This window comes from Canis aureus, chromosome 11, assembly GCF_053574225.1.
Source record: "Canis aureus isolate CA01 chromosome 11, VMU_Caureus_v.1.0, whole genome shotgun sequence".
Lineage (NCBI taxonomy): Eukaryota > Metazoa > Chordata > Mammalia > Carnivora > Canidae > Canis > Canis aureus.
In genome coordinates, this window is record NC_135621.1 from 30,198,312 (window position 1) to 30,213,254 (window position 14,943).

The following is a 14,943-nucleotide window of genomic DNA, read 5'->3' on the forward strand; positions in this document are numbered from 1 at the left end:
AAAGGGAAGGCAGAGGTGTACCTCCAAATCAGAAGCACCGGACAAACCATTTCCTTTAGTTATGATCTCTTTTGATAATGATCATCCAGTGTAGATGCTGGGAAATTCTTTGAATGAGCATTTGTTGGAAAATTTGCTTGTGTGGGTGGCAAAGATATGAGAGGTCTGGGAAACTGTTGATTTGCAGGCACAGGGTGTGCAGGGAGGGGGAGGCGCGGTCCTTGGACCCAGAATGGCCACGGACGAGGAGCACTAGAGGGTGGGCTGCGGGGGAAGGTGACTTGCCCCGCGGGTGTCAGCACAGTGATGAGGGAAGGCGGCCCAGGGCTCCCTCACTGTCTGGGCACCCTCGGGCTGTGGCCTTGCCCCTCAGAGCCCTTTCTGCCCTTCCCCACCTCCCTGCTTTCTGTCCAGCTTCTACCAGTGCCCATGGCCAAGGCCTGGCCTGGGGGCGGGGGAGGGACCTGGCCTAGTAAGATTGGCCACCAGCCGCTTGGTTTCGCAGAACCCGCTCTGGCTGGGCGTCACCACGACACAGGCTTCCCCCTTTCGGGGAATCTGCCTTCTGCCAGCTTCCTCTCCTGTGATGTCACATTTCTTGTGATCTGCCCAATCATTTCCCCTGGTGTCCCTCTGATGGGACGGCAGAACCACTGGCTCCTTAGGCCTGCTGGAGCCCCCTCTGGCCTGGCCTGGCCGTGGGGCAGCTCTTCTGCTCCTCTGGGCCCATGGGTAGCCCACCGCACTGCCTGCAGCCACAGGGGTTCCTGGTCAGGCTGGGTGTGTGACCCTGATGCTGGCTGGGTGCTGGGGATGTGGTGGGCACAGCTCCTGCTGCTGCCCTAGATGAGCTCATAGCCCAATAGTGTCAGCGGTTTGCTTTCAGGGAAGTAATTTTCTCATCTTATTTCTCATTTTCTCACTCCTTAAAACATCCTACAAGGGAGATATTATCACCCCCGTTTTACAGACATGAAAACTGAAGCTTGCTGACATCGACGTGCCCAAAGTCACACGGCTGATTCATGTGGCAAAGCAGACCTCCAACTCAGCTCTGGACTCTAGGTCTAGTGCTCTGGCACCCCTTCTTTAGTGCTTGCCTTCTCTGACCCTTGTTCCCGCTAATCTGTCCTGGGGAAGGGAATGCGCGCACGCGCGCGCGCGCGCGTGTGTGTGTGTGTGTGTGTGTGTGTGCATGCATCCATCTATCCACTCACCCACCCACCCTTCCTTCCTTCCATCCACCCACCTTTCCATCTATCCATCCATTCACCCTTCCTTCCTTCTACCCACCCTTCCTTCCATCCATCCATCTGTCCATCTATCCATCCATCCATCCACCCACCCACCCACCTTTCTATCTATCCATCCATTCACCCTTCCTTCCTTCTACCCACCCTCCCATCCATCCATCCGTCCATCATCTATCCATCCATCCATCCATCCACCCACCCACCTTTCCATCTATCCATCCATTCACCCTTCCTTCCTTCTACCCACCTTTTCATCCATTCATCCATCCATCCACCCACCTACCTTTCCATCCACTCCCTCACTCATCCATCCACCAATCCATCCACCTACCCATACACTCTTTCTTGAATTCCTCCCTGTGTGGAGTTGCTGATATGCAAGAAGATTGATAGGGTCCCTTCTTACAGTCTGGGTGAGGCAGGAAGGAAAAACCCCCAATCCATAGAGGTGAGAAAGCAAGCCAGCCGCTGTGAAAAAATGTGCCTCCAGACCCTGCACTTTGTAGCTGTGAGGTGGGTGCTGCAGCCCTCAGACTCCTGGTGCCTCTCGGAGGGGGGCTTTGGGGGAGGAGGTGGCATTTGGTAGATGGGGAGGAATTAGCCAGAGGAAGCATACCCTCTCCCAGAAGGCTCTGCAGCAGGATCCAGAGATGCAGATGCACACAGGGCCCCCGCTGGTGCAGAGTCCTGTGAGGCAGGCTGTGTGGGGGAGCGCGGGAGAGGGAGGGACTGCTTAGCAGGGCCACACGTGCTCTGCCTAATTTGGGCCGCCTCTGATTATTTCCAGCCAGTGTTTCTGGGGCTTGTTTTTCAGAAGCAGCAAGAATCTAGATTATTATGTGAAATTAGTGGGCAACTGAACCTGAAAAAAAAATTATTTTAACCCTGCACAGACTAAACAGACCATCTTTAAGTTCGGTGACTCAGCCTGAGTCACTAGATTGTAGCCTCTGCCTTGAATTGTTGTGGAGAGACTTGGCCCAGGAATGCTGCCCCCAGCCCCTGCCTTGGGCCTCCAGGTGAGAACCACATGCTGCCCAGGCAGGTTCCCAGGCTGAGCCATGGGCTGATTCTGGACTTATTGTTGTTATTGTTGTTTTTTAAGGATTTTATTTATTTATCCGTGAGAGACACAGAGAGAGGCAGAGATACAGGCAGAGGGATAAGCAGGCTCCATGCAGGGAGCCTGATGTGGGACTCGATCCCAGGACCCCAGGATCATGACTTGAGCCATGGGCAGACATTCAACCGCTGAGCCACCCAGATGCCCTTGATTTGGGACTTCTTCCTCTCAGACGCCAGTAGAGAAAATGTCCTGTCAGCCTGCGCTGGTACCTCAGAGCCCCAGGCCAAAGCTCAGTGTGACCACGCAGCCCTCAGATTCTTCTAGATTGAAATGTCCCACTGCTCTCCAACCTGGCTCCAGCTTCTTCCCTGCAAGCTCTCAATGACTCTGCGGGCAGTGTCCCATGCCCCCAAACCTTCAGCATGGTCGGAGTTGTACTCGGTGCGTCTCCCCCTGCCCAGTATTTCCTGCCCCCTAGCTCCCCTGTCCACTCCTCAGGGAAACTTTCAGAGGACAGGAAGCCACGATAACATTTGTTTATCTGCTTTAAAAACTGACAGACAAAACTTCCAGCGTCCTTTAAGTTTTAAAGGGCAGAGAGGGCCCAGGCCTGCCCGGGGGTGCCCCCTAGTGGCAACTCATCCTCATCTTGTCCCCCTGGGCTGGAGGATGAAGGAATCCTGGTGTAGAGCAGGGCTTCTCAAAACTTTTCACCTCCGGACCCCTTTATACTCTTTAAAGTTATTTAGCACCCCAAAGTGCTTTTTTTTTTTTTAAAAAATTATTTATTTATTTATTTATTTATTTATTTATTTATTTATTTATTTATTTATTTATTCATGAGAGACACAGAGAGAGGCAGAGACACAGGCAGAGGGAGAAGCAGGCTCCTGTGGGGAGCCCGATACGGGACTCGATCCCAGGACCCCAGGATCATGATCTGTGCTGAAAGCAGACGCTCAACCACTGAGCCACCCAGGTGCCCCCTAAAATGCTTTTATGCAGGTTATATTATCTATGTTTGCAGTAGTAGACATTAAAACTAAGAAAATGTAAAAACATTTATCAATTCATTTAAAATATGCCCATGGCAATTTAAACGTCAATAACATATTTTAGAGAAAATTAATTATATTTCCATTTGGCAAGAAAAATATCACCGCTTAACCTTTTTGCAATTTTCTTTTAAACTGGACTAATAGGCCAGAGCTGGATATGCACATCTGCGTCTGCATTCAATCAGGTGGCAAATCCCACATCATGTAGTCTCTAGAAAATTCCATCATATCCTGGTGAGAGAATGAGAGTGAAAAAGGCAAATATTACCTGAGCATTATTATGAAACTAATTTTTACCTTGGAGCCGCGATGGTCCCCGGAGCGCACCTGGAGGACTGTTTGTTGGTTTGGAGGCAAGAATGGGGGGGGGCACACAAGACAACCCCAGACCTTCCTCAGTTGTTTGTTTGATTAGCTCGCTAATTAATTGAACTAGGAAGTGCTTGCCATATTCTACAAGTTCCGTGGAAGTACCCGGCCCCCGGGAATTAGGGGACTGGCTCCGTGGGCTGTTGTGTCTGCTGTGGGATGCTCCCATCATGCTTTGGGGCATTCCCACCTGCTCTCTCGACTTCCTCCTGCCTTCTCGACCTTCTCTACTGGGGGCACTTTCAGTTCTCACTGCATATGTTCTGACCTGTGTCCTGGGTGTGTTTCCCTGGTCTGCAGAGGCGTTCCTATTTGCTCTGGGAGGGTGCTCCCTTCGCTGTGAGGGGGCTGACCCACCCGGGGAGGGAGGAAGCCCCGGGTGCTGTCTGGAGAGCAGCCCGTCGCTCTCAGGGGCGGGGGGGGGGGGTGGCACCCACTTGGTGAAAGCGTGCCCCTGTACTCTGGGTGGCAAGTGTGCCCCGACGCCTGGTGGGATGCACCCCCTGTGCCCTCCATCCCCGGAGATGGGAAGATTCCTACCTGCTCTCTGGGAAGAACTTCACGCCTCTGTAGGGCTTCTCCCACCTGCTGTGTGGGAACAAGCGGACCATGGTGGGGAGGGGCCTCCCCTGGTTGGGGAATGGTCCCACCTTAGTGGGAAGGACACACTGCTGCCTCCTCCCCGACACTGAACCCAAGGGCAGCGTCCTCCCTGCCTACACACAGCAGACCCGCAAAGACTCCTGCCTCTGCTGACACGCTGAAGTCCTGTCAGATTGGGAGCCAACAGAGAAATGATAATTTCCCTTATTTGAAAGTGAGGCTCAGGGAAGGACCCTGACTTGCCAGTCTCACAGCTCCTAGGTGACCAGGAGGAGAATTCAGACTTTAAATTTTATCCTGCAGGGCAGGGGAGACCACTGAAGGATTCTGAGCAGGGGAGTGACATAGGCTGATTTCTATAAGATGACTCGGGGTGAGTGGTCACCCAAGGGAGAAATCAAGACAGAGAAGGTGAAGGTGGGGGTGCAGCTCCCCCTTCCTCTCCGGCTGCTCTGCCCCTGTCCTGTCTGTGTGCGGAGACCTAAGCTGTCCCTTCTCTCGGGCTGGCCCATGGGGCCCTGAGTCTGCCTCTGTCACCCCCAGGCTGTGTGGCCTGCGCACCCTGCAGCCCTATGCCGAGAGAATCCCCGTGGTGGCCACTGCCGGCATCACCGTCAACTTCACATCCCAGATCCCCCTCACCGGGCCCGGTGTGCAGGTGCACTACGGCTTATACAACCAGTCGGATCGTGAGTATGGGCAGCCCTGGGGAGGCAGGGCGGGCACCCCCGATGCCCCTGCAGCTTTCCCCGGAAGCACCAAGAGGCTGGACCAAAGGACTGGATGTGTGTGTGCATGTGTGCGAGTGTACACAATACCTGCAGCTTTGTGTGTGCCCACACACAAAGGAGTCCTTGGCAAGGCCGTCACCTGTGTTCCTAGGGATACACACTCACACATACGTGTGCATGCTGTGTACATGTGCCCGAAAATGTCTGTCCACATGCACCGTGTATACAGGTGTGTGTACATGTGGGTACATGTGTGAGCACACAAGTGCATCCCGTCTGCATGAGGACACGTGTCCTGATGGCGCACTCCCCGTCCAGCCTGCCCTGGAGAGTTCCTCTGCTCTGTGAATGGACTATGTGTGCCTGCCTGCGATGGGGTCAAGGACTGTCCCAACGGCCTGGATGAGAGAAACTGTGGTGAGCAGCTGCCTGTCCCATCCCTCCCTTGTCCTTGCCTCCCCTTCGGGACCACCGTTTGGGGCAGTAGCAGGGACAAGCTGGGACCCAGTTCTCCTGACTCCCAGATCAGGGCTGCTCTCCACCAGGCCATCTGTCCCAGCCAGCTGTTCAAGAAGGAACAGAGTGGAGGGAGGACCAGGGAGGGGAAGGCAAGCCTGGGGTGGCCACAGAGAGAATCTTGCGTCTTACTCCCTTGAGTGGGATCTCCACCCCTCCGCTTCAGGGGTTCAGACTAGAGCTGCCAACTCTTACTGGAGTTATGCTCACCACTGCCCAGCCCTGGCAGCAGGGGCCCCGGTGGGACTGTCAGGACTGTCTTAGAGTAACGCCTCTCCCTCTGAGTCCTGCTTCTGGCCCCCACATTCACCATCAGGGCAGCCTTTTCTTGTCTGATCTCCCCAAACCTCCCACAGCCCCATCCAACCAAGTTTTAAATCCTTGGGGAGAAAAGCAGGAAAGAGAGGAGATGTGCCTCATATTTGGAACCAGAGCACCTGGCTTCAGGTTCTGGCTCAGCCAGATGACCTCGGACAGGTCATTTCATTTCTGTTTCCACTGATGAAATGGGGTATCTCAAGGGTTGCTATGAAACTCGCACGTAAAGTAGCTGAGAAAGAGATCTGTAGTCACGGCATATAATACAGTACACGTTCTACAGGCAGCACAAAGTCCCAGCCTGGCTCCTCGGCCTTCCTCTCACCTGCCTCCTCTGTGTGTCCCCATGTAGTTTGCAGAGCCACATTCCAGTGCCAAGAAGACAGCACCTGCATCTCACTGTCCAGAGTCTGTGACCGGCAGCCTGACTGTCTCAATGGGAGTGACGAAGAGCACTGCCAGGAAGGTAGGGTGGGTATGACCAGCTCTCTAGAGGGAAACCAAATAATGGGCTTAGCCAGACAGCCCAGACTTCCTGCATGCTTCTTCAGCAGAGGTTTCTGCCTTCTTGTCAAAGACTCACCAACCATCTGAATGGACGCTTATCCATCCATCCATCCATCCATCCATCCATCCATCCATCCATCCATCTTATGGTCTCCCCAACCATCTATCTGTCCATCAATTCATACATCCACTCATCCATCCATTCATCTGCCTGTCCACCCACCTGTCTCCCTATCCACTGAGCCATCAACCTACCCATTTATCAGTTCATCTGTCTTTGTGTTCATCTTTCCATCTTTCATCCATCTGTGAATGCGTGTATGCATCCATCCACTGAGCTAACTTGTTGTTGTTAGCTGTTGGTCCTTATATCCACTCATTTATCCATCCTTCTGTTTGTCAGTCTCCCCACTGGACCATCAATCCACCCATTTGTTGGTCTGCCCAATCTCCTGTCTGTGTCCATTGTTTTATCCATCCATCCATCCACCCCACCCACCCATCCAACACCTACAGACCCCCAGTGATAGGTGAGCAGAGTGAGGGAGTGGGAATAAAAGACACCAGAGAGGTGGTCCCTGTGCTTTGGGATTATCTGCTAGTAGGAAGACCTGATGGGTGACTGTCTCTGGCCCAACGCCTTCTGGACTTCATGTCCAGTAGCATGGGAAGACTGGAGTGCAGGAGAACATCAGGCAGGGAAAGCTTCCTAGAGGAGGTGGACTTTGAACTTGGCCTTGCAGAGAGATAAGATTTAAATAGGCAGGAGGGAAGGAGAGTAGGCCAAGACCAGGTGGTGGTGCAGAAAGTTCTTTATGGCAAAGACAGTGAGGAGCAGGTGGGGCCAGGGTCTGGAGGAAGGCCGGGCTCGGAGAGGAGCCTTAGACTGACGGGAGAGGCACAGCCCTGCTCTTGGGAGCCGATGGGCAATGGAGGAACAGTTCTGCCTTCGGGTCCACCCGGGGAGGCAGACGTGACCTCAGGAGGCGCAGTCTGTGGGGGAGATGCAGCCTTGCTCTCCACAGGCCAGTCTGAGGGGGGTGAAGGGACACAGGGAAGCGATATGTCCTGCCTTTAGGAGACCTTTCAGGAACCTCAGGGGACCCTTCAGCGAGCTCAAGGGACCCCTCCCCAGTCTCCTCCTGGCCTCTTCCAGGCTCCATCTTCCCTGGGCCTCATCTTGGAGGCTCCCTGGGGCTCAGGGGCCCACCCTCCGTGTCCTGCCCCCACCCCTCTCCCCCAGGGGTGCCTTGTGGGACATTCACCTTCCAGTGTGAGGACCGCAGCTGCGTGAAGAAGCCCAACCCGCAGTGTGATGGGCTGCCCGACTGCCGGGACGGCTCGGACGAGCAGCACTGTGGTGAGCCCCCAACAGGCGGGTGGGCAAAAGCCCCTGTCCCCCTGGGGGCCCTGGAGTGTGGGAGGGAGGGGGCCCACGCTGGGAGTTGAGGGAGAACTCACGTTGTCTCTTTCTGTCTCTCCTCTGCACCCGCCCTGGGTCCTGCCTCTCCTTCATTCTCTCCCATCCCTTCATCTTTCCTTTGGCCTTCCTGCCTCCCCTTCTCTGTCTGCCTCTGTCCATTCCTCACTGGCTTCTGGCCGTCCCTGTCCTCCCCCACCGCCCCCTGCGCCCCCAGACTGTGGCCTCCAGGGCCCTTCTGGCCGCATAGTGGGCGGGGCCGTGTCTTCAGAGGGCGAGTGGCCCTGGCAGGCCAGCCTCCAGATTCGAGGCCGACACATCTGCGGGGGGGCGCTCATCGCTGACCGCTGGGTGATAACAGCTGCCCACTGCTTCCAGGACGACAGGTGAGTGGGGGGACATGGGGACCTAGACCACGAGAGATGGAGGAGGAGAGATGGAGGCCTGGCAGGGAGGGACATGGGTCTGAGATCCAGGAAGGAGGGAAGGATGGTGAGCGGCCGGGGGACTTGCTGTCCTGGCTCCACCACGAACATAGTCTGTGCCCCTGGAAATGTTGCTCAACCTCTCTGTTCCATTTCTGGTATCTTGCGTTAGGTTGGGTCAGTGATTCATTCATTCATTCACTCATTCACTCACTCATCCATTCAGCAGTATTTCTTGTGCTCCTACTAGGGAGCTGTGCAGACACTAGGGGTACAGCACAGAACAGAAGTGCCTGGCCAGGCCACAGGCCATGACCCCCCTCCAGGTGCTGTGACCTGGTGAGTGGGGCCCAAGAAGCCTCCAAGAAGGGACATCCCACCCAGCCCCACAGACATCTTCTCCACCTGCATGGTGGCTGACGATGCCCCCTCTCCACCCCCAGCCCCATCTCTTGGGCCCCGCCCTGACCCCCAGAACAGCCAGTCCTGGATTACCCTCCACACCTCCTCTTCTGTCCTGGGTCTACACAATCCCCAGCTATCAGGGCACCCCATCCCCTGCCCCTTACATCCAGAGCCAGATGGCAAGTCCTCTTGGTGCATCAGACCAATCCTTAGCCGCTGCCTGTCCACACTATCACCAGCACTGTGCACACATCACTCCAGGTGGCCCAGAGCCCGGCTCCGTTTTGCATCCCCTACCCAGGAGGCTGGGTGCTCTTTCTGGTGCAGCCTGACCTCTTCTCTCACTGCCTCCCTGGCGCCCCACAGACCATGAGGTAAAGAAAGACCTGGATGTTGACCTGGCACCCATGGTCCTTTACTGCCCAGTCTCTGCTGATTGCTCCATACTCAATGCCCACCCCTCCTAGTGAGGACCAGCAGGTCTCAGCGAGCTCACAGCAGCCCCATCTGTAAAGTGCAGAAAAAAGGAGGGAAATATTCCATTGCCTGGTACTGTGCTAACTTTTTTTTTTTTTTGCATGCACAGTCGTAGTAAATTCCTTCCAGTAACATAGGAGTAGAAGACACTGTTCCTGTTTCACAGATGAGGAGACTGAGGCCTAGAGAGGTGCACACACATCCAGGGAGGGATGAAGCTGGGATTGGAACCCAGGCAGGTAGACTCCAGCACCAGTGTCACTGGCTGTACGGCCCAGCAGCTACGGGCTTTCCAGAGCAGGGAAGGGATGGGTGTTCGGGTAGGAAGCTGGCTAGCCTAAGGGCCTGGGGTCAGAGCAGCAGCGGCTGAGCGTGGACCCCCACCCCCACCCCAGCATGGCCTCCCCAGCGCTGTGGACCGTATTCCTGGGCAAAGTGTGGCAAAGCTCGCGTTGGCCGGGTGAGGTGTCCTTCAAGGTGAGCCGCCTGCTCCTGCACCCTTACCACGAGGAGGACAGCCACGACTACGATGTGGCCCTGCTGCAGCTCGACCACCCCGTGGTGCGCTCGGCCGCCGTGCGCCCCGTTTGCCTGCCTGCGCGCTCCCACTTCTTCGAGCCCGGCCTGCACTGCTGGATCACGGGCTGGGGCGCCCTGCGTGAGGGTGGTGAGCCGATTGTTGGGGGGCGGGGAGATGGGGTGTGGTTTGCCTCCCCATGCTTTCCAGCCTGGAGTAAGGTGGGGGTGGCAAGGGGTCCCCAAAGCTCCAACCCCCGGTCCCTCTGGTCCTGTGATTAACAGGGGCTCGATGTCACAGAAGAAAACAAGCTTTTACTATAGTGGGTGGCTCCCGCTTTCTCAGCCCTATCCTCCTTCCTGAAGGCCTTTAAAGGGAACTGAGGGCATGGGAGGTTATCTTGGGGGATATGTGGGAAGTGATGGGGCAGGTGAGGAAGGCAACAGCCCACAGGCAAGCTCCAAACTCTGCTCCTTGCACAGAGATGGCTTCCTACCTTGAGGTTGGATTTTAGGGAATGTGGTCTCATTTAAGCCAACCAATACCCCTAGGGGTGGGTATTATTGTCCCATTTTAGCAGTTGCTCCAAGTCACATAGCCAGAGAGGGTTGGCGCCTATGACTGCCTGACCCCAGAGCCCTGCTGTTCTTGCTACCGCCCCTGAAGCAGGAGGTTTCTCCCCTTCCCACCTAAACTGACCACCCCTAGGGGCCACCCCTGTTCTGTGAATACAGGCCCAGGCTGCCATATCCACAGCCATGCCCTGCATCCTTAAAACAGGCACCTTTAAAGATGGGTACAATAATTTACAGGGATCCCTGGGTGGCGCAGCGGTTTGGCGCCTGCCTTTGGCCCAGGGCGCGATCCCGGAGATCCGGGATCGAGTCCCACGTCGGGCTCCCGGTGCATGGAGCCTGCTTCTCCCTCTGCCTATGTCTCTGCCTCTCTCTCTCTCACTGTGTGCCTATCATGAATAAAAAAAAAAAAAAAATAATAATAATAATAATTTACAACCTGAGGCAGGAAGGGGTATAGAGATAAGTTAAAGATGGACAAACTGAGGCTCAGATGCACAGTAACTTATTCAAGGGGATGATGGAGAACAGTGGTAAAGCAAGGATTGGTTAATTTGCTCACTCATTCAAGGACATGTTTATGAGCACCTACTACATGCCAGGCTTTGAGTTGGCATAAAGATGGAAAGAACATTCTTGGGGTGGGGGGAACAGTGCTAAGAGTGGACATAGGTAGGGGAGTAGAGCTGGCCTTGGCAGCCCAGAGGAGGTACCCAACCAGGTGGGGTCAGGGAAGCTTCTAGAGGAGGGGCTGTCTAAGCTGAGGCTGGAAGGATGAGTCAGCAGTGTCCCAGTCCCAGCTGGGGAGAAAGGTGTTCTGGTTAAGGGCATAGATGGCAACCCAGGGTCCTGAGAACACCCTGCACCAGAGGGGAGTTGGGGGCAAGCGAATGTGGGTGAGGATTGAGAGGAAGGACAGGAGGGCCTCGTAGGCCATTGTAAGGAGCCTCAGCCAGGATTTAGCCTGACCTGCACTTTAAATCCAACTGAGATGCTTCCAGGAAAACACCATCATTGAGCCCCACCCTAGCCAAACAGACCAGATCTCAGGGTGGGACCAGGCGCAGTGCAGACTGAAGCTCCCTGGGGGCTCTAACATGAAGCATCATGGCAAAGCACCCGGCTGGACAGTGGAGGGATACTAATGAATTTTAGGCAGAGAGTGTAAGGGTCAGATGTGCTCTGGAAATATCTTCCAGGGGCTGTCACAGAGCAGAGTGGGGTGGCCAAGAAGTCTCAAGCAGGAAGGACAGTGTTTGTGTGTGTGTGTTGGGGGGGCTCGTCCGGATAGGCTTTGGGTAGGGACTCTTTGGAGGGAGCCCACAAGGGGCCAGAACAGAGCAATGGAGAGGTGGAGGCAGGGGAGACGGGCAGAGCAGGAGAGATGAAGGGGGATCCCGAGAGGCAAGGGGAACAGCGGAAGGAAGAGTCAGATCTCATCTCTGCCTTCCACCCTCCACCGCCCCGGCAGGCCCCACCAGCAATGGTCTGCAGAAGGTGGATGTGCAGCTGATCCCGCAGGACCTGTGCAGTGAGGCCTATCGCTACCAGGTGACACCCCGCATGCTGTGTGCCGGCTACCGGAAGGGCAAGAAGGATGCCTGCCAGGTGACTCCTGGGGCAGGGGACTGGGGGGCCCGGAGGTGGGAGGGAGGGCGGCGCTCACATCACACAAGGCCTGGCCCTCTGCTCACACCAGCCTGCTGAAGCCTCACAGCCTTCCTGCAAGGTGGGGATCGCTGTCCCAACTTTACAGATAAGGAAACTGAGGTTCAGGGAAGTGGAGGGGCTTGCGCCAAGTTCACAAGAGAGCTGGGTGGGCAGGTCTAAGGCTCCAACCCAGTTCCACTGCCCCTCTGAGCGAGGCACTTGGCCCACGGTGACACAGTCACTAGGAACAGGAGCGCACAGAAGGGAGGTAGAAAGGAGTGGGGCATGGGGACACACGCACACTTCCATGACAGCCAGGACCCACAGAAGGACCGGGCCGGCTGCTTTAGCCTCTCCCCATCGATCAGGGGCAAGGCAAGCAAAGGTTTCAAAAGGGGATGTGACTCTCTTGCTATCCCTTGGGAAACTCCCGGCATCAGGACGCCGGGCTTACCCTGATGCCACCCCATCTCTCCTCTCCCCCTTTCAGGGCGACTCGGGAGGCCCGTTAGTGTGCAAGGAACCCAGTGGCCGCTGGTTCCTGGCAGGGCTGGTCAGCTGGGGCCTGGGCTGCGGCCGGCCCAACTACTTTGGTGTCTACACCCGCATCACAGGTGTGATTGGCTGGATCCAACAGGTGCTGACCTGAGGAGCTCCCCTCCCTGCAGAGCTGGGGCCCACCTGCTGGACTCAGAGAGTCCAGAGCACCCACTAGTCAGGGGAGCAAGTAATTGTGGGGGCAGCAGGGTCCCGCGGAGGTCAACTCCCCCTGCACCGCAGGGCCTGGATGGTCAGCCAGCCCGCTGGAGGGGTTCACATCTAGCCCTTTTGCCTCCTGATTCTCTCTCCTCCTTCCCCTTCCTCTGCTGCCCACTGGGAATGGTTCAGCAGTGATAACGGGGCTTCCAGGTCCCAACAGGGGTGTCTGAGCTCCAACCCCCCCGCCAATGCAGAGAGCAGATCCAGCCTGTGAACTTGAGGGGTGGGGATAGAAGGCGCCCACAGGGAGGGGCCCCCAGAGCCCTAGAGACAGCCAAGTGGGCCAGCTGCCACCATAAGCCAAAGGGTGGGGGAGCCCCAGGTCTAGGGTCCTCACCCCACCACCTGTCCCCTGGGCCTCCACTGCCCACTCTCACCTGGAAGTGAGCTCCACCACCCTGTGGAATAAAGTTGTTTGATCTGAGGCCCTGCTGTGGGGTTTGACTGGGGCCCTGGGGCACCAACCCTACATTTTGACAGTGGACCCTGCTTCCAGCTCAGCCTGTTTGCCAAATGTCTAGAAGGCCAAGGTGGGGTCAGGGGTCACCTTCAGGCCAGTTGCTCAGGTCCTTGGAGCAACCCCAGGAAGGCAGTGGTTTGGTGACCCCTGGATAGGAGTGAAGGATGGGAGGAGTGATGGGCTCTGTCTGCAAGCTTGGGAGGAAACTGAGGCAGAGGGGCGGAGCCATCCTCAGGATCATACCAGGAGGCTTCAGAGTGAAGCCTGGTGTAGAACCGTCTTGGTTCCCAGTCCAGCACTTCTCAGCACAACACTCCCTTTGCATTCAGCAACCCCTCAGTCTCCTACTACGCGCCAACCACAGTGCTGGGGTCACAGAGAGGCACAGAACTCAGCCCCTGGTCTCAGGAAGGGTGGGGATGACAATCCAGCGTGAAGGGGCTCTGGAGTAGCATGGAACTCGGGAAGTCAGCGAAGGCTGCCTGGAGGAGGTAAGATTTGAGTTGAAGCCCAAAGGTGACCAAGGTGGAGAAGGGCATTCCAGACAGGGGAACTGCATGTGTAAAGGCCTATGTCCTAAAAGAACAGGGCATGTTGGTGAGCTGTTTTGAATTAAACAGAGGTTGAGAGGCGAGCAAACTGAGATCAGATGAGAAAGAATCTGGAGTTGAGCTAAGGACTTGACGCTGGGTGCTGTGGGGAGCCACAGAAAAAGGCTCTAAAGCAGGGGAGTGCCACGAGTGGATTCACATTTTAGAAGGACCACCGGCACACACCAGTGTGGAGGCACCAGCGCAGGAGCGGGAGGCAGGGAGGCTGAGAGGAGGCCACTGCTGAGATCCAGCGGGGAGAGGAGGGGATCTAATGAGCCAGCCAGGCAGCGGGGATGGACGTGAAGGACCCTCAGTGTTGGGGTTGGGTGAGGCAGGAGCCGCCACCCAGGACCACTCCCTGGGGTCTGTCCCAAAGGCTAGTGGAGTAACTCCCACTGCCTGGCCTGGGGAGGGACTCTGAGGAGGTGTCAGAACTTGGGGTGCCTCTGGGAGGGAGGTGTGCTGGAGGTGGGTAGGGCTTGAGGTCTGGAGGAGGTATTTCAGAGACCCTCTTCAGAAGAGACTGAAGAGGGGGGGAGACAGACACGGCAGGGGGGCTCCCCCAGAGGGGGCTGCTGAGGAGTGTGGAACCACCCAGAGCTGGAGGGGAACTGGGGGTGGAACTTTAGCAACCAAGTGGGAGTGGCCAGGGAGAGTCAGTGGCGCCGTCTGGGTGCAGAGGAAGAGGTAAGGAAGTGGGGAGTCAAGTGTGGACACATTTTCCTCGGAGTCTAGCTTCCCAGCTAGGGAAGGTGAACCTGGGTGAGGGGAAATGTCAAAGGCAGGGACCCTGGGTGGGGAGGATGTCAAAGCCAGGGAGTGGCTCCTGGGGGCACAAGCCTAAGTTCACTTGCCCGCTGGCCCCGCCTGGGGGAGGAGCAGAGCAGACACTTGCGGGGAGCCCTGGGTGGGGACAGGATGTTAAAGCATCCCACCCTGAGCCTCTCAGGCTTCTCACAGAGGCTGCAGATGCAGTGTTGGGGGCCCCTGGCTAAAACGCAAATTTGCAGGCCCCTCCCTAGCCTTAGGGGGTCAGAACTGGGGGGCCACAAAGGACAATCTGTTGGCTTAACAAGCCTCCTGGTGACTTTCTACAGAGTTGGACACAGAACATGAGGTCAGTCCAGCGAACCAAATGTCCTCAGGGGAGTGGCAAGGGTCCCCCAGGCTTGAGTGGAGCGGCGGGCAGCTCTGGGGAGGGTCTCTGCGCAGGGGACCCCTGCTCTGCAGTGATGTTCCTA

The 14,943-nt window shown here is 56.4% G+C and overlaps 1 protein-coding gene across 1 annotated transcript in view; it reads left to right on the forward strand.

Annotated features, from left to right (window-relative positions):
* TMPRSS6 (transmembrane serine protease 6) overlaps positions 1 to 13,073 on the forward strand; it is a 37,384-nt gene extending 24,311 nt beyond the window's left edge. Inside the window, exons 11-18 of the mRNA XM_077914637.1 lie at positions 4,893 to 5,038; positions 5,399 to 5,497; positions 6,267 to 6,380; positions 7,665 to 7,781; positions 8,059 to 8,227; positions 9,544 to 9,815; positions 11,712 to 11,848; positions 12,381 to 13,073. Coding sequence (XP_077770763.1) covers positions 4,893 to 5,038; positions 5,399 to 5,497; positions 6,267 to 6,380; positions 7,665 to 7,781; positions 8,059 to 8,227; positions 9,544 to 9,815; positions 11,712 to 11,848; positions 12,381 to 12,539 — 1,213 coding nt within the window. The 3' untranslated portion in view covers positions 12,540 to 13,073. The remainder of the gene's footprint in view (positions 1 to 4,892; positions 5,039 to 5,398; positions 5,498 to 6,266; positions 6,381 to 7,664; positions 7,782 to 8,058; positions 8,228 to 9,543; positions 9,816 to 11,711; positions 11,849 to 12,380) is intronic.
* The last annotated feature ends 1,870 nt before the right edge of the window (positions 13,074 to 14,943 follow it).